The 18,488-nt window shown below is 40.1% G+C and overlaps 1 protein-coding gene across 2 annotated transcripts in view; it reads left to right on the top strand.

Moving 5' to 3' along the window:
- Positions 1-18,488, top strand: part of LOC138064239 (A disintegrin and metalloproteinase with thrombospondin motifs 19) — a 153,901-nt gene that overhangs the window by 17,140 nt on the left and 118,273 nt on the right. For both annotated transcript variants that reach the window (XM_068925928.1, XM_068925929.1), the window contains exon 3: positions 17,013-17,178. In XM_068925928.1, coding sequence (XP_068782029.1) covers positions 17,013-17,178 — 166 coding nt within the window. The remainder of the gene's footprint in view (positions 1-17,012; positions 17,179-18,488) is intronic.

The following is an 18,488-nucleotide window of genomic DNA, read 5'->3' as shown; positions in this document are numbered from 1 at the left end:
TTGAAAACAATGGCAGACAAAAAGTAAATAATAGAGTTGGACTTGAATTTAGAGCTCAGGACAGTATCAACTTAGTACAGCATCACAGCCAAGAACGTGTCTCCTTCATGAGAGGAGGTGAGGCTGATGCAGGCAGTGGCATAAATCAGCTGCTATTACCAGAGAAAACAAATTCCACCAGAACAGAGTTGTAAGAATCACTCAGCCTGATCTGAGGAGGTACTGATAGAACTGCTAGATCTTTTAGAAATTTTATATAAAGCAGCAATCTTTTATTTATGCAAGACTGAAGCACAGTTGATTTTTTTTTTTTAAATACCTTGGACAAATGTATTTGAGTAAGTTTTCTTTCTTCCTGAATATATTTTACAATTCAGTAGGATTTGATAGATTTTTCAGTAGGCTTTTGCTTCTTTATTTGTGTGTCACCTGTTGTATTCCCTGCTTGGTCTCTGGCCCACCAGGACCTCCAGGTACCTGCTCCCCAGCCAGCTGGCCCCCAGCCTGCACCAGTGCAGGGGGAGAGTCTGTCCCAGGGGGACATTCAGCATTGCTGAATTTTGTGAGATTTCTGTCAATGACTAGTTGTATGCTGATTAGTTTACTTTGTAAAAGCCATAAGGACTTTTTTTTTTTTTTTTAATTTTGTTCATTACGTTTCAGAGTTAAATTGGCTGGCTGGCACTACCGTGGAGTCATGAGAATGGTCAGTATTCTCCTGAGACCCATTCTTCCATCATTTTAAGCTTTTGTGGTTTGAGTGAAGCCCTCAAGGCTGCTGTTGGCTCTTCCTATTCTTTGTGCTTTTATTTAGCTGATAGGTGACGTTCTAGCCAGTCGTTTCTCTTCAACGTGATTTTTGTTTGACAGTCTGAGGGTCACAACTATCTGCAGTGCAAATCCTTAGGTAACAGAAGGTCTCTTCAGGTGATACACGAGGAGTATGCTCTCTGCAGTTAGACACAGCTGGCATCGTTGCTGTCTAGTTTTTAGAAAACTAGGCTGTTTAGCACATCTCGTGGCACATTTAGCCTGAGGGGCTTGTAACTCATATTTATTACATTTCTGTTTCAAGCATTTGAAAATGGCACTTAGAATCACCTTATGTTAGTAGTTTTCAATGAATTGTTGTTAAAGATGGTTCAGTTACCTCAGACTGGAGCAGATTTAGACTTGTCTTTATGGAGAGAAAGAACAGCGTATGCACATCTTTTACATGGGACAGTCTGTGTAGGGTAGCAATTGTTTATAGAATTTTCTATAGTTGTTCCAGAGAGAGTCATCTTAAGAACGATAAGGTTTCACTGAATGCCACTGTCTTTGTTACCTCCTTTTAACATTTAATATTTTGAAATTCGAGTTATAGTGCATTAGTGATTTTGAAATTTTTATGTTTAAATTGTGCTGTGTCTTCTCAGTGCAAGACTTAAAAGGGTTTGGGATGAGTTCTGGATTTTAATGCATTGTGGCTCTTCCAGTGTTTTGACACAACTGATTTGATTAAAGCAAACTACAATTAAACTATACCTCTGGGTAATAGCTGCCAAAAAAAAGTGTACAGTGAAGTCCATTTACAGTGCGCTGTTGAAGCAATAAATCTGTGAAAAGAACAACATGTTTAATTTCAGTAAACGTACTCTTAAAAGATTCTTTTTTTTTTTTTAAGAAGAAGAATCTGTGAAAGTGTATGTATGATGTTGTAATGAACCTGCTGGCGCATTACGTAGGAGAAGCTTGATTTTCTTCACCATATCTAGCTAGTAAGAAGACTTTGTATGCCTTACAGTACAGGAAAAGGAGGTAGTATCAAAGACTAATGGACAAAACTACTTAGACCTGGAAAACTCAGGGGGGAACAAAAGTACCTTTGTTTTGGAAGAAAAAATAAAATGTTAGCTGTGATGGTGACCTTAAAATAACAGTTTGGAAATAGCAAATGATACAGGTCACGTTATGTCTAATGATCTTATAGTTATTTGTTTGCCTGTGATTCTGTGCTTTCCCACTTCTTGTAGAAGATCCATTATATTCCACGTGAAGTTGGCTGCCTTTCAAAGCAAGGTGCACCTTTGGTTTAACTTGTGGTGATCATTCTTTCAGAATGTCCCATTCTCAGGAAAGGAGGCTGGCAGGGTGAGAGACAGGATGCCAGCAAAATTTGGCCTATATTTCAGTGTGACTTTGGTTTGTGTGAATATGAACAGAACACAGTGTTTAGGTGAAACTGAACATACTGAATTTGGTGGTTCAATGTTTTCCAAGAAAAAACGATTCTTTTGCTGGAAAACTGGCGAGTCTTAGTTGTGAAGAACTGAGCTTGGATGCTTCATGCGAACAGGAGAAGAAGTCAGAAGCAACAGCTGGGGGGCTGACTTGTGCTCTAGTGGTAATAAGTTTAGAGCTGAATAATAATTCAGGAGCGCAACACAGATGAACGGATGGTATAGATGGCTTCTAGTGTGACTTACGACATTCATACCTCTTTTGGGACCGTTGCTGAAAGTTGGTCTAGGGGATTGTCGTTTAACTTCTCAAGTGTCATGACCATTGGAGATGTTAAGGCTGAGTCCCTGCAGATTTTATTTCTTGGAAGCTCTAGTAAGGGAATCTTGCTGCCTGCTTGAAGTAGCTTCAATGTTTGAGGAACATATGGAAGAGCTCAGATCAGGGACTGGACTGATGCTCAGCAGGATACTGGATGCTAATATCCCTTCTCTCTAGCAGTCATGTGTATGCCCAGTACATTTACTCTATTCCTGGGTTCATCAGTCTCCCTGCACAGAGTGAGGATTAGGGCAGACAGTAAGAGGGAGGCCAGTCCAGTCCTCTGGAACAGTATTAAAGTATTTTCCAGTATATCAAAAAGTGGCCATGTATTATCTCTTCCGCAGAGTGGAGAAATTCAGTTCACATTTTTAATTATTGTCTACAGACATAAATAAATGGAAGAGTACGTACTCCTCATAATTCACAGGTAATTTAAAACTGATATTGAAAGAGTGTGGCATACTTTAAAAGGCAGAATTCCGTTAGGCTGAATAATAAGCTTATATATTCCACCTTTCATTGGCATTCAGATGTACTGGAAATGCCAGTGTTATTTATTCCATACATTTTTTGCTGAATATTCAGAATTACTCATGGGGGAGTGTGCTCACCCTTTGGATAAAACATTAGTTTGCTTGTTCCTTCATCATGTTTCTTTTTGTGCTTTTATGACTTAGTTGCTTATTTTGCTTTTATGTGTTTTCCTCCATCATCTTATAATTCCTATCCCTGCCCTACAGGCAGTTTCGTTTCTCCCTCCCTCCATCCTCTCTCCTCAAAAGAGTAAAAGTCAGATACTTTTTGGTGCTGGCATTTTAAAATGATATGATAGAATTTTAACATTGATTCTCTTTTTTTTTTTTTGATTTCACAATCAGCATTAGTATTCAAGAAGATAATGTAGTAGGTGGTTCTTCATGTTTGGAAGACTTTAGCACACATTTTTTGAAGGAAAAAAATGACACAGAAGTAAAAGGAAAATTAAATGAACTCCAATCTGAATCAGACAAGTTCAGACAAGTGATACCATAAGTAACCGTTCTTTATATTTTCATTTGTGAAGTTAACTCGCAATGTAGTTATGAAATGTGTTAATGTTATTTGCTGATCATACAAAACTGATGTTTTGTAAAAAACATTATGGATGTTCCTGAGAACCAGAACAGTGAAAAAAGATGAAATTCATTAGTACAGATGCAAGGAGCTTGTCTGTAGAAAGAATTTGCCATATAGACTGATGACAGAGCTGACAGTGACAGAGGAGGAAAAAGATTTTGTGTTTGTTGATCACAGGATGATTATGAGCCATCAGGCATGATGTGGATGTGAGAGAGATCTGGTAAAGTACTTTCAGTGGAGATAGAGAAATTTCATTCTCGCTTCACAAAGCTCTGGTGAAACAATAGCTGAAATAATGGCTTGTGGTTCTGTTTACTGATGTTTGAGAGGAATTCAATTGTGAGTGCAAGGATAATTATGATGATAAAATCTGTTTTTATCAAGAGACCATCAATGGTTGGCTTGTTTCACTTCATATAACAGAACCGAGATACAGTTTTGGAGAGAGTTACTATCAAGGAGCCTGAATAGCTGGTCAAGGAGGAAAACAATGTAGACCCAGGGTCAGATGGGTATAAAAATAGTGGCCATGAATACATTCAAGCTGAAAGGTTTTCTAACCACTGGAACAGAAGAAATCTGCAGCAAATTTCCAATAGGAATAGTGGAAGTAAAGCAGCAGTTGCATTAAAACTGCTTTAATTAACAGTGAGAGTAAGGAAAAAGGTTAAAAAGAAATCCAGGCTTACAAAGTATCTGTATTACAAAGTAATAATGGTGTATGTATGGGTTTTACAAAGTCTTGAACATATAGGGGTTTGGACTTGATCTGTGGATTTAGCACATTTAAAATATGAAGGCAATTTATATTCTCTGTAGTAGACTTTCTCATCTTTTATTATTTTTTCAATATGGTAGAGCTCATACAGTAGGAATTAAAATAGTATAATGAAAATAATGAATTGCAAGCAGTAGGGAATGGAGACTACAGCGAGGACAGAATTCAACTGAATCTAATTTCTATAGAGAAAATTGGATTTGATTTAGCAAGTGGGGTTTAACTGAATCTATTTTAAACGTACAAGTGAAACTAGTTAGCAAACCTGCAGTGTTGTGAGTGATGTACAGTTCTGTCTGCTTGCTTTCCTAGAACAGAAAGATCGGATGACTTTTTCCAGCTTTGAGAAGGCAATACAAAAATCTCCGAATTCATTGTGCAAGCTCCTTCACTAAAGGCATTGACAGATTGTTCCCTCTGCTGGCACTTTCTTAAAACACTGTAATTTATTTAGAAAAATATCAGTATTTATTATGCAAAACTTGGACAAAATGGCCAGTATTAATACCAAGTGATCCACTCAGCACTGAACAAGTGGAAGTGGTTTACTTCATAGTAAGCGATCTTTTCCTTCCTGGGCTTTCTTTTGTTGCCACGATTCCACCTACTGCTTTCTAGCACCTTTTTTTGCAGGTGCTCCTTAAATATTTCTTTGGCTAAGCCACAGCTAAATCAGGCAGGTCCTGGGCAAGAGCATCTTGGGCAGAGAAAGGGGGATTGCCTAGATAATTTCAGTGTTTCATAATTGGTTTATCTGGTCTACTGAATTCTTCGGGAGACGAAGGGGCAAGTGTAGGATAATTCAAGATAGACTGACTTTTCTGGGAAGAGCAACAGGAGCGGAACGAGTGGATTTCCTCAGTGGTGTGGCAGTACTTGTTGCCAAGGTGTACAGTCTGCTGACACTGCTAGTAAGCTGGTCAAAGATTTGAAAGAACGGAGAGTAGTTTTGATCTGAGCTGGCACGTGAAGAGGTATTCGCTCGAACCTGATGACCAGCCTGTTGAAGCTGTGGTACTCGAGGGACTTTGTGTCAGGTTCCTGACTCTCACTGCTGGTTATAGTGAACGCTTGATTTTGAAAACACCGCCACGAGCTTAGGAAGTATGTTTTGTTTGAAATACTTGCATTGACAGTCTAACAAATGCGCTTAAAATAAATGAGAGAAATTGGAATTGCTGTATTTTCTGTATTTCCTGCGCATTACCATTTTAAATGTGAACAGTGTACATTTAATGTGAACATTTTACACTATTTACTAGTGCAAAACTTACTTTTTACTAGTGAGAAGTGTAATGCCTGCCCTACCTAAAAACAGAGTGATTTTTTCCTTTATTCACATGGACTTTTCAGGGAGCGAGGAGTTGTGTGTTTGCGGGCGTAGTCAGTGTCAAACACTATGAAATAGCAAAGGAAGCGATGGCAACAGTTATTTCAGTATTTAGAAGTTATTCCCTGAAAATTACTGGGTTTCAAACTAACAGGATTGCTTTAAGATGGTAACTATGAAAGAGGGATATCTACAGTGCTAGAAACTAGGGAACTTATGCTTGGTCTGAAAGTTTCTGTTAGTCTTTAGCAACCGGAGTTTTGTGCACCAATGGGTAACGCACACTTTCAGGGGTAATACTTGGATTAAAAAATAAAAATAAAAAATCTTAAGCGGACCTCATGCTGGCTAAAGCCCAGTTGGATTAGAGGTGATGAAATACGGGTGAGATGTGCTGGCTACACACTAATTATGACGGTGATGCGCTGTGTCCTGAGGACCCCCCTGGATTTCCATCTCGAGGGAGCGGGCGCTTGCGGCCTGCCTCGTCGTGGGCTGGGCGCCTGCGAGTCGGGCGGCGGCGGTATCTCTGCTTATCGTTTCTCCTCCTGTTGCCGGCGCTGTCCTGCGCGGGGGTGGCCAGGCGAGGAGGTTTTGGCTCTCCTCCTCTACGCTGAAGCTTTGCTGCGGGCCCTCGGGGGCAGCGGGGCAGGCGTGGGGCAGCGCGGGCCCCTGCTGCCGGGCGGCGCGCGTTGCTTTGCCTCCTGACAGCGTGGCTGAATTCGGTTCCGGTCGAATAAAATTGGTCGGACGGGAAACCCCACATACCGCAAGAAAGGCGGTGAAGAGACGTGATGCTCCTGGAGGCGGGATGTGTCATGGAAATGTCTTAATTAGCTGAGAGTTGCTGTATCCTCGGGGGAGGGCTGAGGAGCCCTGGGGAGGAGGCTGCGGGTTTCGCGCGAGGGGCGGCGGGCTGGTGTTACGATGCGAGGCGACTGCGGGCTTTAAGCTCGAGGAGAGAGCTGCCTTCCTTCCCCGCACCCCGCATCGCCTTGTTTGCTGCTCCGGCATTGCTCTCGGTCTGGGGGAGGAAACCCCCCGATAGCGGGTTGAAGTCTGTGCCTTGCGTTCCCCGCGCGCCTCCTGCCGCGGCTTCCTCTCCCGTGCTGACGCAAGGCCGCGCGCGTCTCGGTGTTTCCGTGCGCTTCAGCGTAGGCGTCGCGAGCCCGTTGGGAGCCACAGCGACGCAGCGGCTAAACACCGGGTCTGCAGACGCTGCCGTTCGTACAGGGGTCGTATTTGTTTTTCCCTCCCATCACATTTTGGTTTCTGTGCTGTCGGATTTCCCTGTGACCTCATCCCTTCCTCCTCACCCATGCCCGTAACTCCTGGTTTCCTCCTCGGTTTCTCACCTACCTCCCCTCCGTGTCGCTTCCTGGTTTTACTCTTCGTGTTCTTTCATCCCCTCTTTACCCACGCGTGATAACCACACATCAGCGTTTTCCCTGAGGGCAGCCGGGCTCCAGCGCTGTTGGAAACGCAGGAAGACCTTGGCTGTGGCTTTGTCGTCCTCTGGGGCCGCAGGAGGTGGCGGCGCTTGCTGAGTGCCCCTTGGAGCGTCACCCTGGTGAGAGAGAGTAGGAGAAAGGCAGGCTGCTATGGGTTTGGGGAGCTCCAGGAGAGAGAAGAAATCAGAAGCAATGCGAACCTTTGCGGTAAACCCGGTCGTCCCAAGAGAGATGATGAAGGTGACGACGCGGGATGGAAAACAGATGCGTGGGAGAGGGACAGAGAGATAATAGCGTAGTAGTGATAGAGGTCGGTTTTTGATAGTTGCGCAAAATGCACCCTGTACTTTTGAAGGCATTGTATTGAAGCTGTGCAGATTCCCTGCAGCTTCAGGGTTAGTTTTCCGACAGGTGACACGGGCGGTTCCCCACGTGCCCTACCCGAATCCTAACTTTTGAGCCTTTGTCTTGGAGGTCTGAATACTCTATGAGCTGTAAACTTTGTAGCCTAATGATACCAAATACATGGATGATTTTACTGGAAGCGAGATAAAAATGCTAAGTCCCTTACCAAGAATGCGTTAAACAGAACATAAACATTTCTGCAGATGCCTTTTGTGTGGATTTGAAATATGTCGCAAATATAAAAAGCTATCCGAACAACTTAGGATATGTATACTCTGTAAGTGGCCAATGGGTAAATAAGGCCGTGCAGGATTTTGTGTCTCTTTCATGTCTGAACTGGTTAAAAGTGCACACTGCAGTTTAAAGGTTTACCCTCTCTCCTTAACGGTCTGTCTTCTAGCCTCGGATTTTGAAATGTCTGGGGAAGAGAAATGTAAACTTCTCATTCTGCAGATTATCACTGTTTTGGACCAGCTGGGTGAGCAGGTTATTGCAAAGCTGGGGGATTCTCGCAGAGAAAATAGCCTGTTACCGACTTCCAAGTTCCAACTCAAACGTCTTTTCTTGTCGCAGCTACGTTTTGGCAAAATACCATTGGAAAAACCAAGGTCTTTTGACAAGAGAGGTTGCAGCTCATTGAGGACCGAATAACTAAAATTCAGAGCCTGAAAATAACCTAGGAAACTTGTAGACAGCGAGTTTGGTGCATGCATATGAACCAATATGCCCCTGGTGAGGACGCGTAACCACGTTTGCCACGTCTTGGTGCCTCTTCAGTGAGGTGCTTCGATAGGTGATTGAAAGTATCACACTGTACAGCCAGATACAAAGTTTTCTTTTCCAGGTCTGGCAGGAAGAGCTTCCTCATCATCTGCAAAGGACATGGCGCGTTTTCGTTTTACTTTGAAAAGCTGTTTTACCTTAAGTACGGGGGGAAAGAAAAGTTAATGTAGCATTCATGTTGCAGAGTTAAAAATCATAAAAAGTCAGTGTGAGCAAAAGTTAATGTTGCTGTTGGAATTTTATTTTGGCAGTACTGCAGTATTTGCTATCCTGGAATTTTTTTCTGTTTTAAGTTACAGCTTAACTGCATGTATAATAAAATATACATGGGTTTCTAATGCAGCTGATTTGAGTTGGAACTTTAATTTATAAGCATAATTCAGAAAGAATAGGGAAAAGTTAAAGTAGGATTAATAGATTCCCAAAGCATTTTCATGGAAGAAGAAAGGGAGTTGGGAAATTCTTTCTGCCTGTATCTTGTTGCAATTCACCATATATAATCTGACATGTCTTAAAACGGTATTACTGAATGTTCCCTGGTAATCTTCAGAGTGTACAGCTGTTCTGAGTTGATGCAAATCGAGCAATAATTCTTGTATTTCCAGTTGAGTTTCATAAATATGAAATGTTACCATTAGTAAATATTCTTAAGATACAAAAAAGAAGTTAATGCAAGTGTCTTCTGAATTGTATGTTTTCATTAGTCACACCACCTCAATGAATTTCTGATAAAATCGGAGGCAATTTCAGTGGACTAGAAGGTACCTTGAGTATCTGTTGTCATACGGTGGTGATTGGAGCGTTAGGAAACTCTGCCTTGTGCAGAGGCAAGATACCGCTGATGAGCTGTATGGCAGTGCCTTGCATAGAGAAGTGGCTTCTTGTGTTTCACGTCACCTGCAAGAAATATGGACAGTCCAGCTGCCCAGAAGGGAAGAGGCAAACTTCGGCGCGGAGACAGGGAAGCAAAGTATTGCCGCTGGGAGTGTAGGAGATGGTAGGGATCGAGGTCTTATTTTGAGAGGGTGGGGAGCGTGGAGTAAGTTGATGAGGGAAGGCATTGGTGGGGTGGGGAGGGAAGAACTGCGATGTGCAAAGGGGTTTCAGACAGCAAGATGCAAACGATTCCTCAGTTTAATGGGGAAAATATAGCTGCCTCAAAGCAGCCATTTTTGAGCTTGTGTTGAACATCTGAAAAATTTGGATAAAAGTCAAAAGGCATTTTGCATCCCCCTCAGTTTCACGGTTGTGACCATGTAGTATGTTGCCTCAAGTATCTTGTTTCCAAGGTGCGTTAGATTTGTCACAGCGCTCGAGAGATACTTAGGAGGCTGGCAACATTTATCAGCTGTGAGATCGCTAGTAAATATTTGATAACGTTGAATCATTCCCAGAACTCCAGATTTATTGGCTTTTTGGAGTTCTGGTTTGACCTGTTGCTGAAGAACAGCGCTGGAATTGGCTGATGTGGCCTATGAGCACTTGCAATGAAGTGATTATAAGAATGTGAACATATTCATTTGTATGGGTATGTTATTCATTATAAAGTGGAAAGAAAAGATGCTTTTTGAAATAAATGACAAAAGGAAGTGGACTGTCTGTAATTATTGAGCTTGAATCGTGCCTGCACGACAAATAAAACTTTAATAGTGCTTGTTGTTATCTTGCAAATGAATAAATGCAGGAATGAGGAATTGTTCTCTTTATTTCTACTCCAGCTAAGTCTATGTGTTCTGTAAAGCTACTGGTACTGACTGCTGAGCTGTGGTTTGCTGGAGGCTGGGAGAGCATGAACTACATGCTTGCTCTGTTCTTATGTTCTTGCTAGGCATCTGCTCTTATGTGTTGTCGGGGAGAGGATGCCGCACATGATGGACCTTTGGGCCTTCTGCTCCAGTCCAGCTGTTCATCCGTACTTAGTACAGATGTTATGTTGTTAACGTTGTCAGTTGGCAATTTTCTCAGCGGTGCAGATGATCAGGAAGCCTGGCAGGATAAGGTGAGGACCACTTTGCTAGCTGAAAGATTTTCTTGGCAGCTTGTCAAAATTTGAGAAAGGGATAAATTCTGAAAAAATGTTGCAAATTGCATATTTTTGTTGAAGGATTTTCCTGTAAGAATCTCTTGAGAGATGAAGATATGTCAAATGTGGTCTCCAAATAATAAAGGCACAAATGCTAAAAATCTATTTTAAAGATATACGTTCAGTAAGGCTAACGCCTGAAATATGATAATATCTTGTGATGTATTTCAGATAAACCTGTGTGAAAAATAATGTATTGCACTTACACAGCATTATTAAAACGTTTACTGTGGAAGTAGTCCACTTTACTGTGGTGGTAGATGCTTACTTCTTAAGAAGATGAGGCTTTGTTTAGAAATGATAGACAATCGTAGAATATTGGCAATTTAAGCAGCACTTGTACCAAATACAGAAGTAATTTCTAATAATGTATTTATAGAGGGAGACTTAGGTCTAAAGAAGGAAATCTTTTATTTCTGGCTAGGAAACATGAAATTTGGAATCTGGAGGAAATGCCAAACATCTTAGGGTTTGGCTGGCAGTGAATTAATGGGGAAATGGAAGTTTGAGGGGGAACAACCACAGACTCCCTCAGGGGACCTGGCTAGAAACTATAAAAGACCTGGCTTCTATAGTTTCTTTATCCACTGGGCTCCTTTACTTCATTTTCTTTTCAACAAATTGGATTCCTTTTGGATTTGTGTCCTTTCTGTGAGCAATTCACAGTTCACTCCACTTTCGGCTTGAGAGATGCTTTCTCAGCTGAGTAAGATTACGTGAATAATCACACCCGTTGAAATGCGTCATAATATGCAAACCCTTCCGCGTTTTGTATGCTTCGCTGTTCTGCTACTTCATTCATACTTAATAGAAATGAAGAAATTCCTTTGCATGTGCAACATCAGCTTGTTTTGATAAAAAAAAACTAACCATCACGTTAAACATTTTGGAAGGGGATTCCTATAAGGAATGATTTTTTTTTTTCCCTCCTAAAGATTCAGGGCAATGTGTAACTTAAACTCCTCAATTTCTAATCTGGTTTATGAGAATTTAAAAAGCCGTGGAAAAATTGTTTTTCCTGATCCTAAATTTTGGGGCCAGTACCTGAAAGCATGTTTTTAACTCAGTGGTCTCTGCATAACAGTCAAAATGCTGTTCCTCTGTCAGGGCAATAAGGTATGGAATTACGCTTACATGTATGCTTCCTTAGGGCAAAATCCTACCGGTAAAAAAAGCCTAGAAAGGGTTGGATTAAATTTTATGCCGACAACTGAAAGCCAGTTGCAAGAGATAATACTTGTGCCCCCCGCCCCTTCTGATTTTGTACAGCAAAATGGACTGAGCAGGTAGATAGAGCAAACTCTTAGGAAAAACTACAGCGTGTATACTGTGCCAAGTCAGGAAATGCAGTTAATTGAAGACAGAAGTTACTGGCACTTATGAATTGTTTCTTCAGCAAGGAAGGCGTTTAAAGAAGGAAAGTTACGGTGCATTTGAACAGCGAGAGCATGTTCACTTCTTCCTGTGTTATTTACACAATTTGACGAGTTGTCGGAGCTTGCTTTGTTACATGCTTTACTAAGAGTGGGAGATTTTTAATTTTTGTTATGTTTCAACTGAAGTCGTGTCCTGGGAGCGTTGTTAGAGTCGAGATACTGAATTTAATTCTGACTTTTTAAACCATGAGGTAAAACCTTTGGAGTGGGACACTGGAGTGCAAGTAAAAAAAAAAAAACAACTACCTTTTAAAATCAAGATTAAGTCTTAAACTTCAAAGCATAAAAAGCCCGAGATTATGAAACTATGTTTTAAAACTAGTAAGTTTGAGATCAGAATTGTCTCTTACACTGTATATTGAAGAAAGCCTTTGGTCTTTATTCTATCAATAGCGGTAGTGTTTTTGGTGCTAATGGTTGTAATATGCTTACTAAACTTTATGTACATTTTGTGCATCTAATGTGAATGTGTTTTTCCTGTGATAGTATTGGCACTTGTCTTAGGTAGCTTGGGAAGGTTGTGAAGAAGTACAATTTTGTACAGCCTGTCTGCATGCCGGCAAATGACAGGAGAAACTTTGCACACTGCATATATCCTCCTCACAAGAACATGGAAATGAGACCGTGGGGAGAATTTTGTGATAAAATGTCAACTTTATATCCCTTTATCACTGGAATCTAGCTTGAGATGCCCAGGGAACGGACGTAGAGACAAAAGAGTAGCCAGAAAGCAAGATGTAAGACGGTAAGAGTTATTTTCAGCTGAGAATTAGGAAATTGTGAATCTGCTACTTGTTTTGGGGGAAGACACCATTATTAGATACATCTGTGTACATAGAAACATGCAGCTGATAGTAATAACTTGCAGGAGCCGGAAGAATGTGTAATTCTCTGTAGCTTTGTCTATAAATGCATTTGTCAGTGTGAGCAGTGCGATGGGCTTATCTGAAGTGCTTTTCTTGTTTCATAGTTTTTTTTTTTCTTTAATGGCAAGTTATGTGGTGACTGAAATATTTTAGCTTGATGTATGGAGTCGCAGAGTTAGAAAGTAATTCTGCACTGGCTGCTAGTACTCAAATTGTAGACCACTGATACTCATCCTTTAGAGCTGGTAAAACACTTTGTTATCAAGTGGAACGAAGAAAACCATACAGTAAAAAAAGCATTGATGCGCTGACATTTCTTTGAAATCTGTGTTACGTCTGCATTTATTATTGCATTTTAATCAATCTCTGTGATGAAAACAAAGCAACATGTTGTAAGGATGCTCTCTCATCTTGTCCTGTCTGATGTCGTCTTTTTGATGCAGCATTGTCTCTGCCCCCTCTCTACTCAGGGTTATTAAAATGGGACCGTTTAATCTCTGGATATAGTACATGCTAATGGACATTCTTCTTTCTGTTATCTCATTTCCTTTTCTGATCATGATAGCAGGCAAAATATATTTTCTTCTTTTTTTTCTTCTTCACCGTTCCTGTTCTTGGTGAAGTAACATATAATGTGTTTGTGTGTGTGACACATACATACTCATTTTTCTTGCGTTCCTTTTGCTGCCTCATTTGTGTCACGTTGCGCAAGAAACAATGTTACGTTCAAAATCTGCATTGTTTCAACTTGGAATAATAACGAGCTGCCACTCTGAATTGGTTTGCAAGGAAGAGGATATTGGAGTCTAAAGAGATCTTTGCCCGTTAAGAAATTCTGTATATCGGCTTATACACAGTATCTGATATCTGAATGCATAGGCCACCTTCACCAATTTACTTCAATTTTGTTTTTAATATATCTTCTCATGCTAATATAACTAGATTAGAAATAGTACAATTGCTTTAGAATTTCACAGAGCAAATGACAGAATGTCAAGTCCTTATATATGCTCCAAACAGAAAATAAGGAAATGCTGTTCTTTCTTCGTTATCTTTTAACATCCTTTATCAGATGTGCTTGTCCAGAATATTTAGATTTTGGGCATTTTTTTCCTCTGATCTATGATATTTTTAACTGAGTGTAAGAAAAAAAGATGTATTTCAAAACAGTTCTGATCTACCTACCTTTCGTGATTATTAACGTGTTTCGGAAGTCAGCTAGTTTTGTTTTTAGATGAAGCAGAAGGTTAGTTGGCATTCAGGACTCGCGTTTCCACTTGGCTCTTTAATATTGGTTTGTTTTAATAAAGTGAAAAGGGTTTGCTATGATGTGAGTGTGGGATGTAGAAAGCTAGCTTTTTTTTTTTTGAAGTGGACACTTCTCCTCGTTAATTTAAAAAAGAAGTGCTGCACACGTGTCCATTGGAGAGCGTCCGTGCTTAGTGCCGTCTAACACTGTGCATGCTTGTGAGATGAAGTCCAGCCTTTTCCTGAGCCCTCAGTCTATTGTATATGAGTAACTAAGAGGCAGGAGCAAGTACTAAGTTCGTTGTTGTTCGGGAGGTCTGCAGGAGTCTTTGCCGAGTGAAGTTGTCCTGGGCTTGGTCTTCACTAAGATGTGTGTGTACTACATTTACATTTTGTTTTACTCCAGATAAGATGCTTGAAAAAGCAGGAATACCTGCATGCAGGAAAAAAAAGTGCATGCTATGTTATCTCTGCATGAGATAAGCGCACCTTCCTGGCGGCCGGCTTCATTGCAGCTAGCAGCAGTGGTAGCTTTTCAGTTGAAATCAGCATGAGCTGGATCATTTCTTCAGAACTTGCTTACAGCAAGTTATCCAGATCTTCTCCAGGTGCACAATAACTTTTACCCGTTTTAATCTTCATTGCTTGACTATAATCTTCATTGCTTCTTCATTTTAGTCTTCATTGCTATTGACCTGTATTTGGGCCTAGCACCCGGTATCTGTGGTGCTTTGATGTACGGCTTTGCTTTTCTCTACTTTCTCTGTGTTCAGGGTTATGGTAGGTGTTCTTAACTCCCCTTGTAGTTATGAAAGTTATGAAAAGTTTTATGAAAAAAAAGTTTTATGAAAAACTACAAGTTTTTCATAACTTGTAGTAGTTATGAAAAATCAGGAGCATGGCTGGCAAGGATAGAGATTCGTTTTCCCTTTTCTGCCCCTAAAATTGTCCAAGACATGGAGGACATAATAGTGACCCAGGCAAAGAATTTGTAACAACAGTGATGCTTTTTACAAAAGCAGTCAAAACGATCTCAAAGATTATTTGGCTATCCAGATTTATCTGAAAATTAGCCATTTGAATATATGTAGCTGATGTTAATGCTATTCAATAACCTTTATATCAGTTTTCAGCTCTTTAACCTCTGACTCAGGAGACTGGGAATAATTTTCAGAGTTCTCCACCAGTGGATTAATGTTCGGTTTATGCAAGCTGCCAAAAGCCAATACAAAACAAGTCAGGGATCCCAGCACAGTTTCTCAGCAGACAGTTGGCAACCTGAGGAATAGCACTGTAAAGCTGTGTTTTCATTTCTCTCAGCAAAGAGAATGAAGACGAAACAAATAAGGCAAACGTGCTGTACTTGCATCTTTGTTCAAGATGGGCTAAGGCATTTTTTTGTAGGTGGACAGGGAAAACCTGCAGCCACCTGATGTGCTGCTAATCCTGTTCTGTATCCAGAGCTTGTCAGCCTCTTTCATGGGCTAAATAATGATTTAAAAAAAAAAAAAAAAGTTCATGTCTGAGTGAAATTCAACATTAGACACAAAAATCAAGGGAAAAGCAGTTTGATTTATGTACTTTACCTATTATTTAAAAGTGTAGCTCTCAAATACAAAATGTTATTTTAAATTATTATTTATAATTATATTAGAGTAATTAGTTGTTGCATTAGAAAAACATTGCTATAAATGGCACCTGAGAGTTGTGCAGAAAGTGCCTTATGATACGTATGTAGCTTATCTTCTAAATGTATAACATTTAAAGCTCACACTTAAGAGAAACCGACCTGAAAAATAAGTGCAGAAAGGACATAGAGCAGCCAAATAGACCCAGGTACTCTTTAAGTTTATGTACACTGCCTATACAACTTAATTTCATATTCTCAATTGGACCAGAATTTCTTCTTGAAGATTTTAGCCATAAGTCAGGCAGGAGCCTCAGCGTGATAATGGCATCTACATAATTTCAGCAGAGACAGTTCTTTTCCATCTGTGTCCATTCGTATTGCGTGCAAAGGTAGAGAATAGCTCTTTGCTTCCCTCAGCCAGAGGTGCCATTTTGTTATCTTTTTTGTAGTAAAACTGTTTAATAGATTTGAAGGTTTACAGAATTAGAAAGTTAAATGTCAGCCTTGCTGATGACATTTTGTAGGAAAAAACCACCTTGCTTCCACGGCTTTAGTGATTCTGATAGAAACTTGTGTGTGTTGGCACTTCTAACAATTTGCATTGAGTTTGAGTTGTATGGTATTTACATAAGTAAGTTTTATACTTTTTTTTTTTTTTTTTTAAATCTTGGCCACACTCTTATAATATTAGATATGCATCTGTTGTGTCAGCTTTTTATGCATGTGTGTGTGCATAAACATGCTGAAAGAAAAAACAAAACAAAAGCCAACCAACTAAATAGTTGTAATACAGTGTTTCTCTGTTCTAGCTGCTTGTAACTGGGAAGGGATTGCTGTCTATTTAAAAAAAAAAAATTTGAAAATGTGTAAAAGGAGTATCATTTGAAGTCTTTTGCAGCTTTGTATTATTCAGGATGTATTCTTATTCCCTGAATTATTCCTCATATTTCATTAAGTATAGCTGTCAAAAAAAAAAAGTGACAATACACTGAGTTGTAAAACTAGTGTATAGACTTCTCTGTACATGCTGTACATATTTAAATGACCCCATGGGTCTCCCAAAGCAAGCTTTTAACATTCCAGATCTTTTACCGTGCATCTGCTACTGGCATGTAGCCACCCACCCACACAGTTTTAGTTGAAATAAATGAAATTTATTGTAGTTCACTGAAATAAAAAGGTTTATAAAATATGAAGATAGTCACCTTGTTAGTAAGGTTACTAAAAACAAAAAAGTTTTCTTAAATAGAGTTTTTTTCCTTCTGTAGGATTATATGCACACTTGTGTAGCTTCTTAAATTTTTATCTTATATGTTCCTTTTGTTTTCCTTTGCAGATGGGGTTTATACAGATTAATGAGGACTTCATATTTATTGAGCCACTCAATCGCACTTTGGCTGTGACAGGTCATGCACACAGGGTGTACAGACGAAAAAGGTCCGTAGAGGAGAAAATTACTGAAAAGCCAGCTTCTCAAAATCAGTACTGTGGTGTTGTTACAGGTAATATACAAATCTCGCTGAACAGATTTAATGTAGCTGACATATTTGTAAGGGATGTAGCTAGTAGTTTAAAAACCAACAAACCCCAGCGAAAGCATATCTAATTATTATTGTAGTAGTAACTTCTGCTGGACTTAGAGGTGGCATGCTGGGACTGGACAGTTCCCTTTTCTGACAAGTTAAACAGCACTGAGGAAGAAACACTGTTTCTTGAATGAGCCTCAGTATTTAAAAGTGGAAAACTCTGGGCTATTTTTTACTGTAATCTAACAGTTACAGCCTATTTCTTGTCCCTCTCTGTTGTCTTGGTCGTTTTCTGATTTTCCTACTACATGCAGTAGTTGCACTTAATTTTCAGCTTGAAAACATTTGCGCAGTTTATCCCAGTTTCAGCTGCTAATACATCTCAAAGCAGTAATGGCTTTCAAATGGGAGTGACACTCTGAATGTAAATGGTCTTTATAATAGTGTTCTTGTTTTATGATTGACACTTAAAAGAACTGTGAGAAATAATCCTAAAGCATCTTCCTCAATGGTGAGTTGCAAAAATTTTTTAAATAGAAGGGTTTCAGAAAAAATTTGGCACTTACTGATCCCTGAATAATGTTCAATAGAGGAGGGAGAAAAAGCTTTTGTGAAAGATGACATTCTCTTGGTCCTGTTTCATCATCAGCTTCTTTTCCTCCAATGGAGAGAGGAGATCTAAGTGTTACGACCTTGGGATAAGCCGAGGGTAATTTTAATGCTGTTGTGAAAAATGTATTTTTTCCAGGAAGAAACCAGAATGATTTTTCACGTTTAATCACCTTTTTTTTTTTCCCGTCTGCTAGCATAGTATAAGAGATACTGGTAAGGTGGAAAGAAACAACAGAGGAGAGCCACTAAAGTGGCTAGGGAGCTTGATGATGTGACATTTGAGGAGAGGCAGAAGGAGCTGGGTTTGTTCAAACCAGTGAAGAAAGGGTAAAGGAGGGCTGCAGCTGCCGTCTTCCACTGCCTAAAAGGGTTGTAGAGAGAAGACAGAGCCAGGCTTTTCTGGGAGGCGTACTATTACAGGATGAAAGGCAACAGCTGTAACTTGCATTCTGGGAAATTTCAGTTGGGCGTAAGGAAAAAATTTTTCATAGCGGGAGTGATGAAGCCCTGGAACAGGTTGCCTAGAGTGGCTGTGAAGTCTCTGTCCTCGGAAGCTTTCAGAAATTGGCTGCACTCAGCCCTGAGCAACCCCATCTAACTTCGACGTTAGCCCTGCTTTGAGCAGGAGGTTGGCTGAGATGACCCCCAGAGGTCTCTTCCAGCCTAGATTACTC

Source organism: Struthio camelus, chromosome W (genome assembly GCF_040807025.1).
Source record: "Struthio camelus isolate bStrCam1 chromosome W, bStrCam1.hap1, whole genome shotgun sequence".
Taxonomy (NCBI): domain Eukaryota; kingdom Metazoa; phylum Chordata; class Aves; order Struthioniformes; family Struthionidae; genus Struthio; species Struthio camelus.
This window is presented reverse-complemented; position numbering and strand designations above follow the sequence as displayed.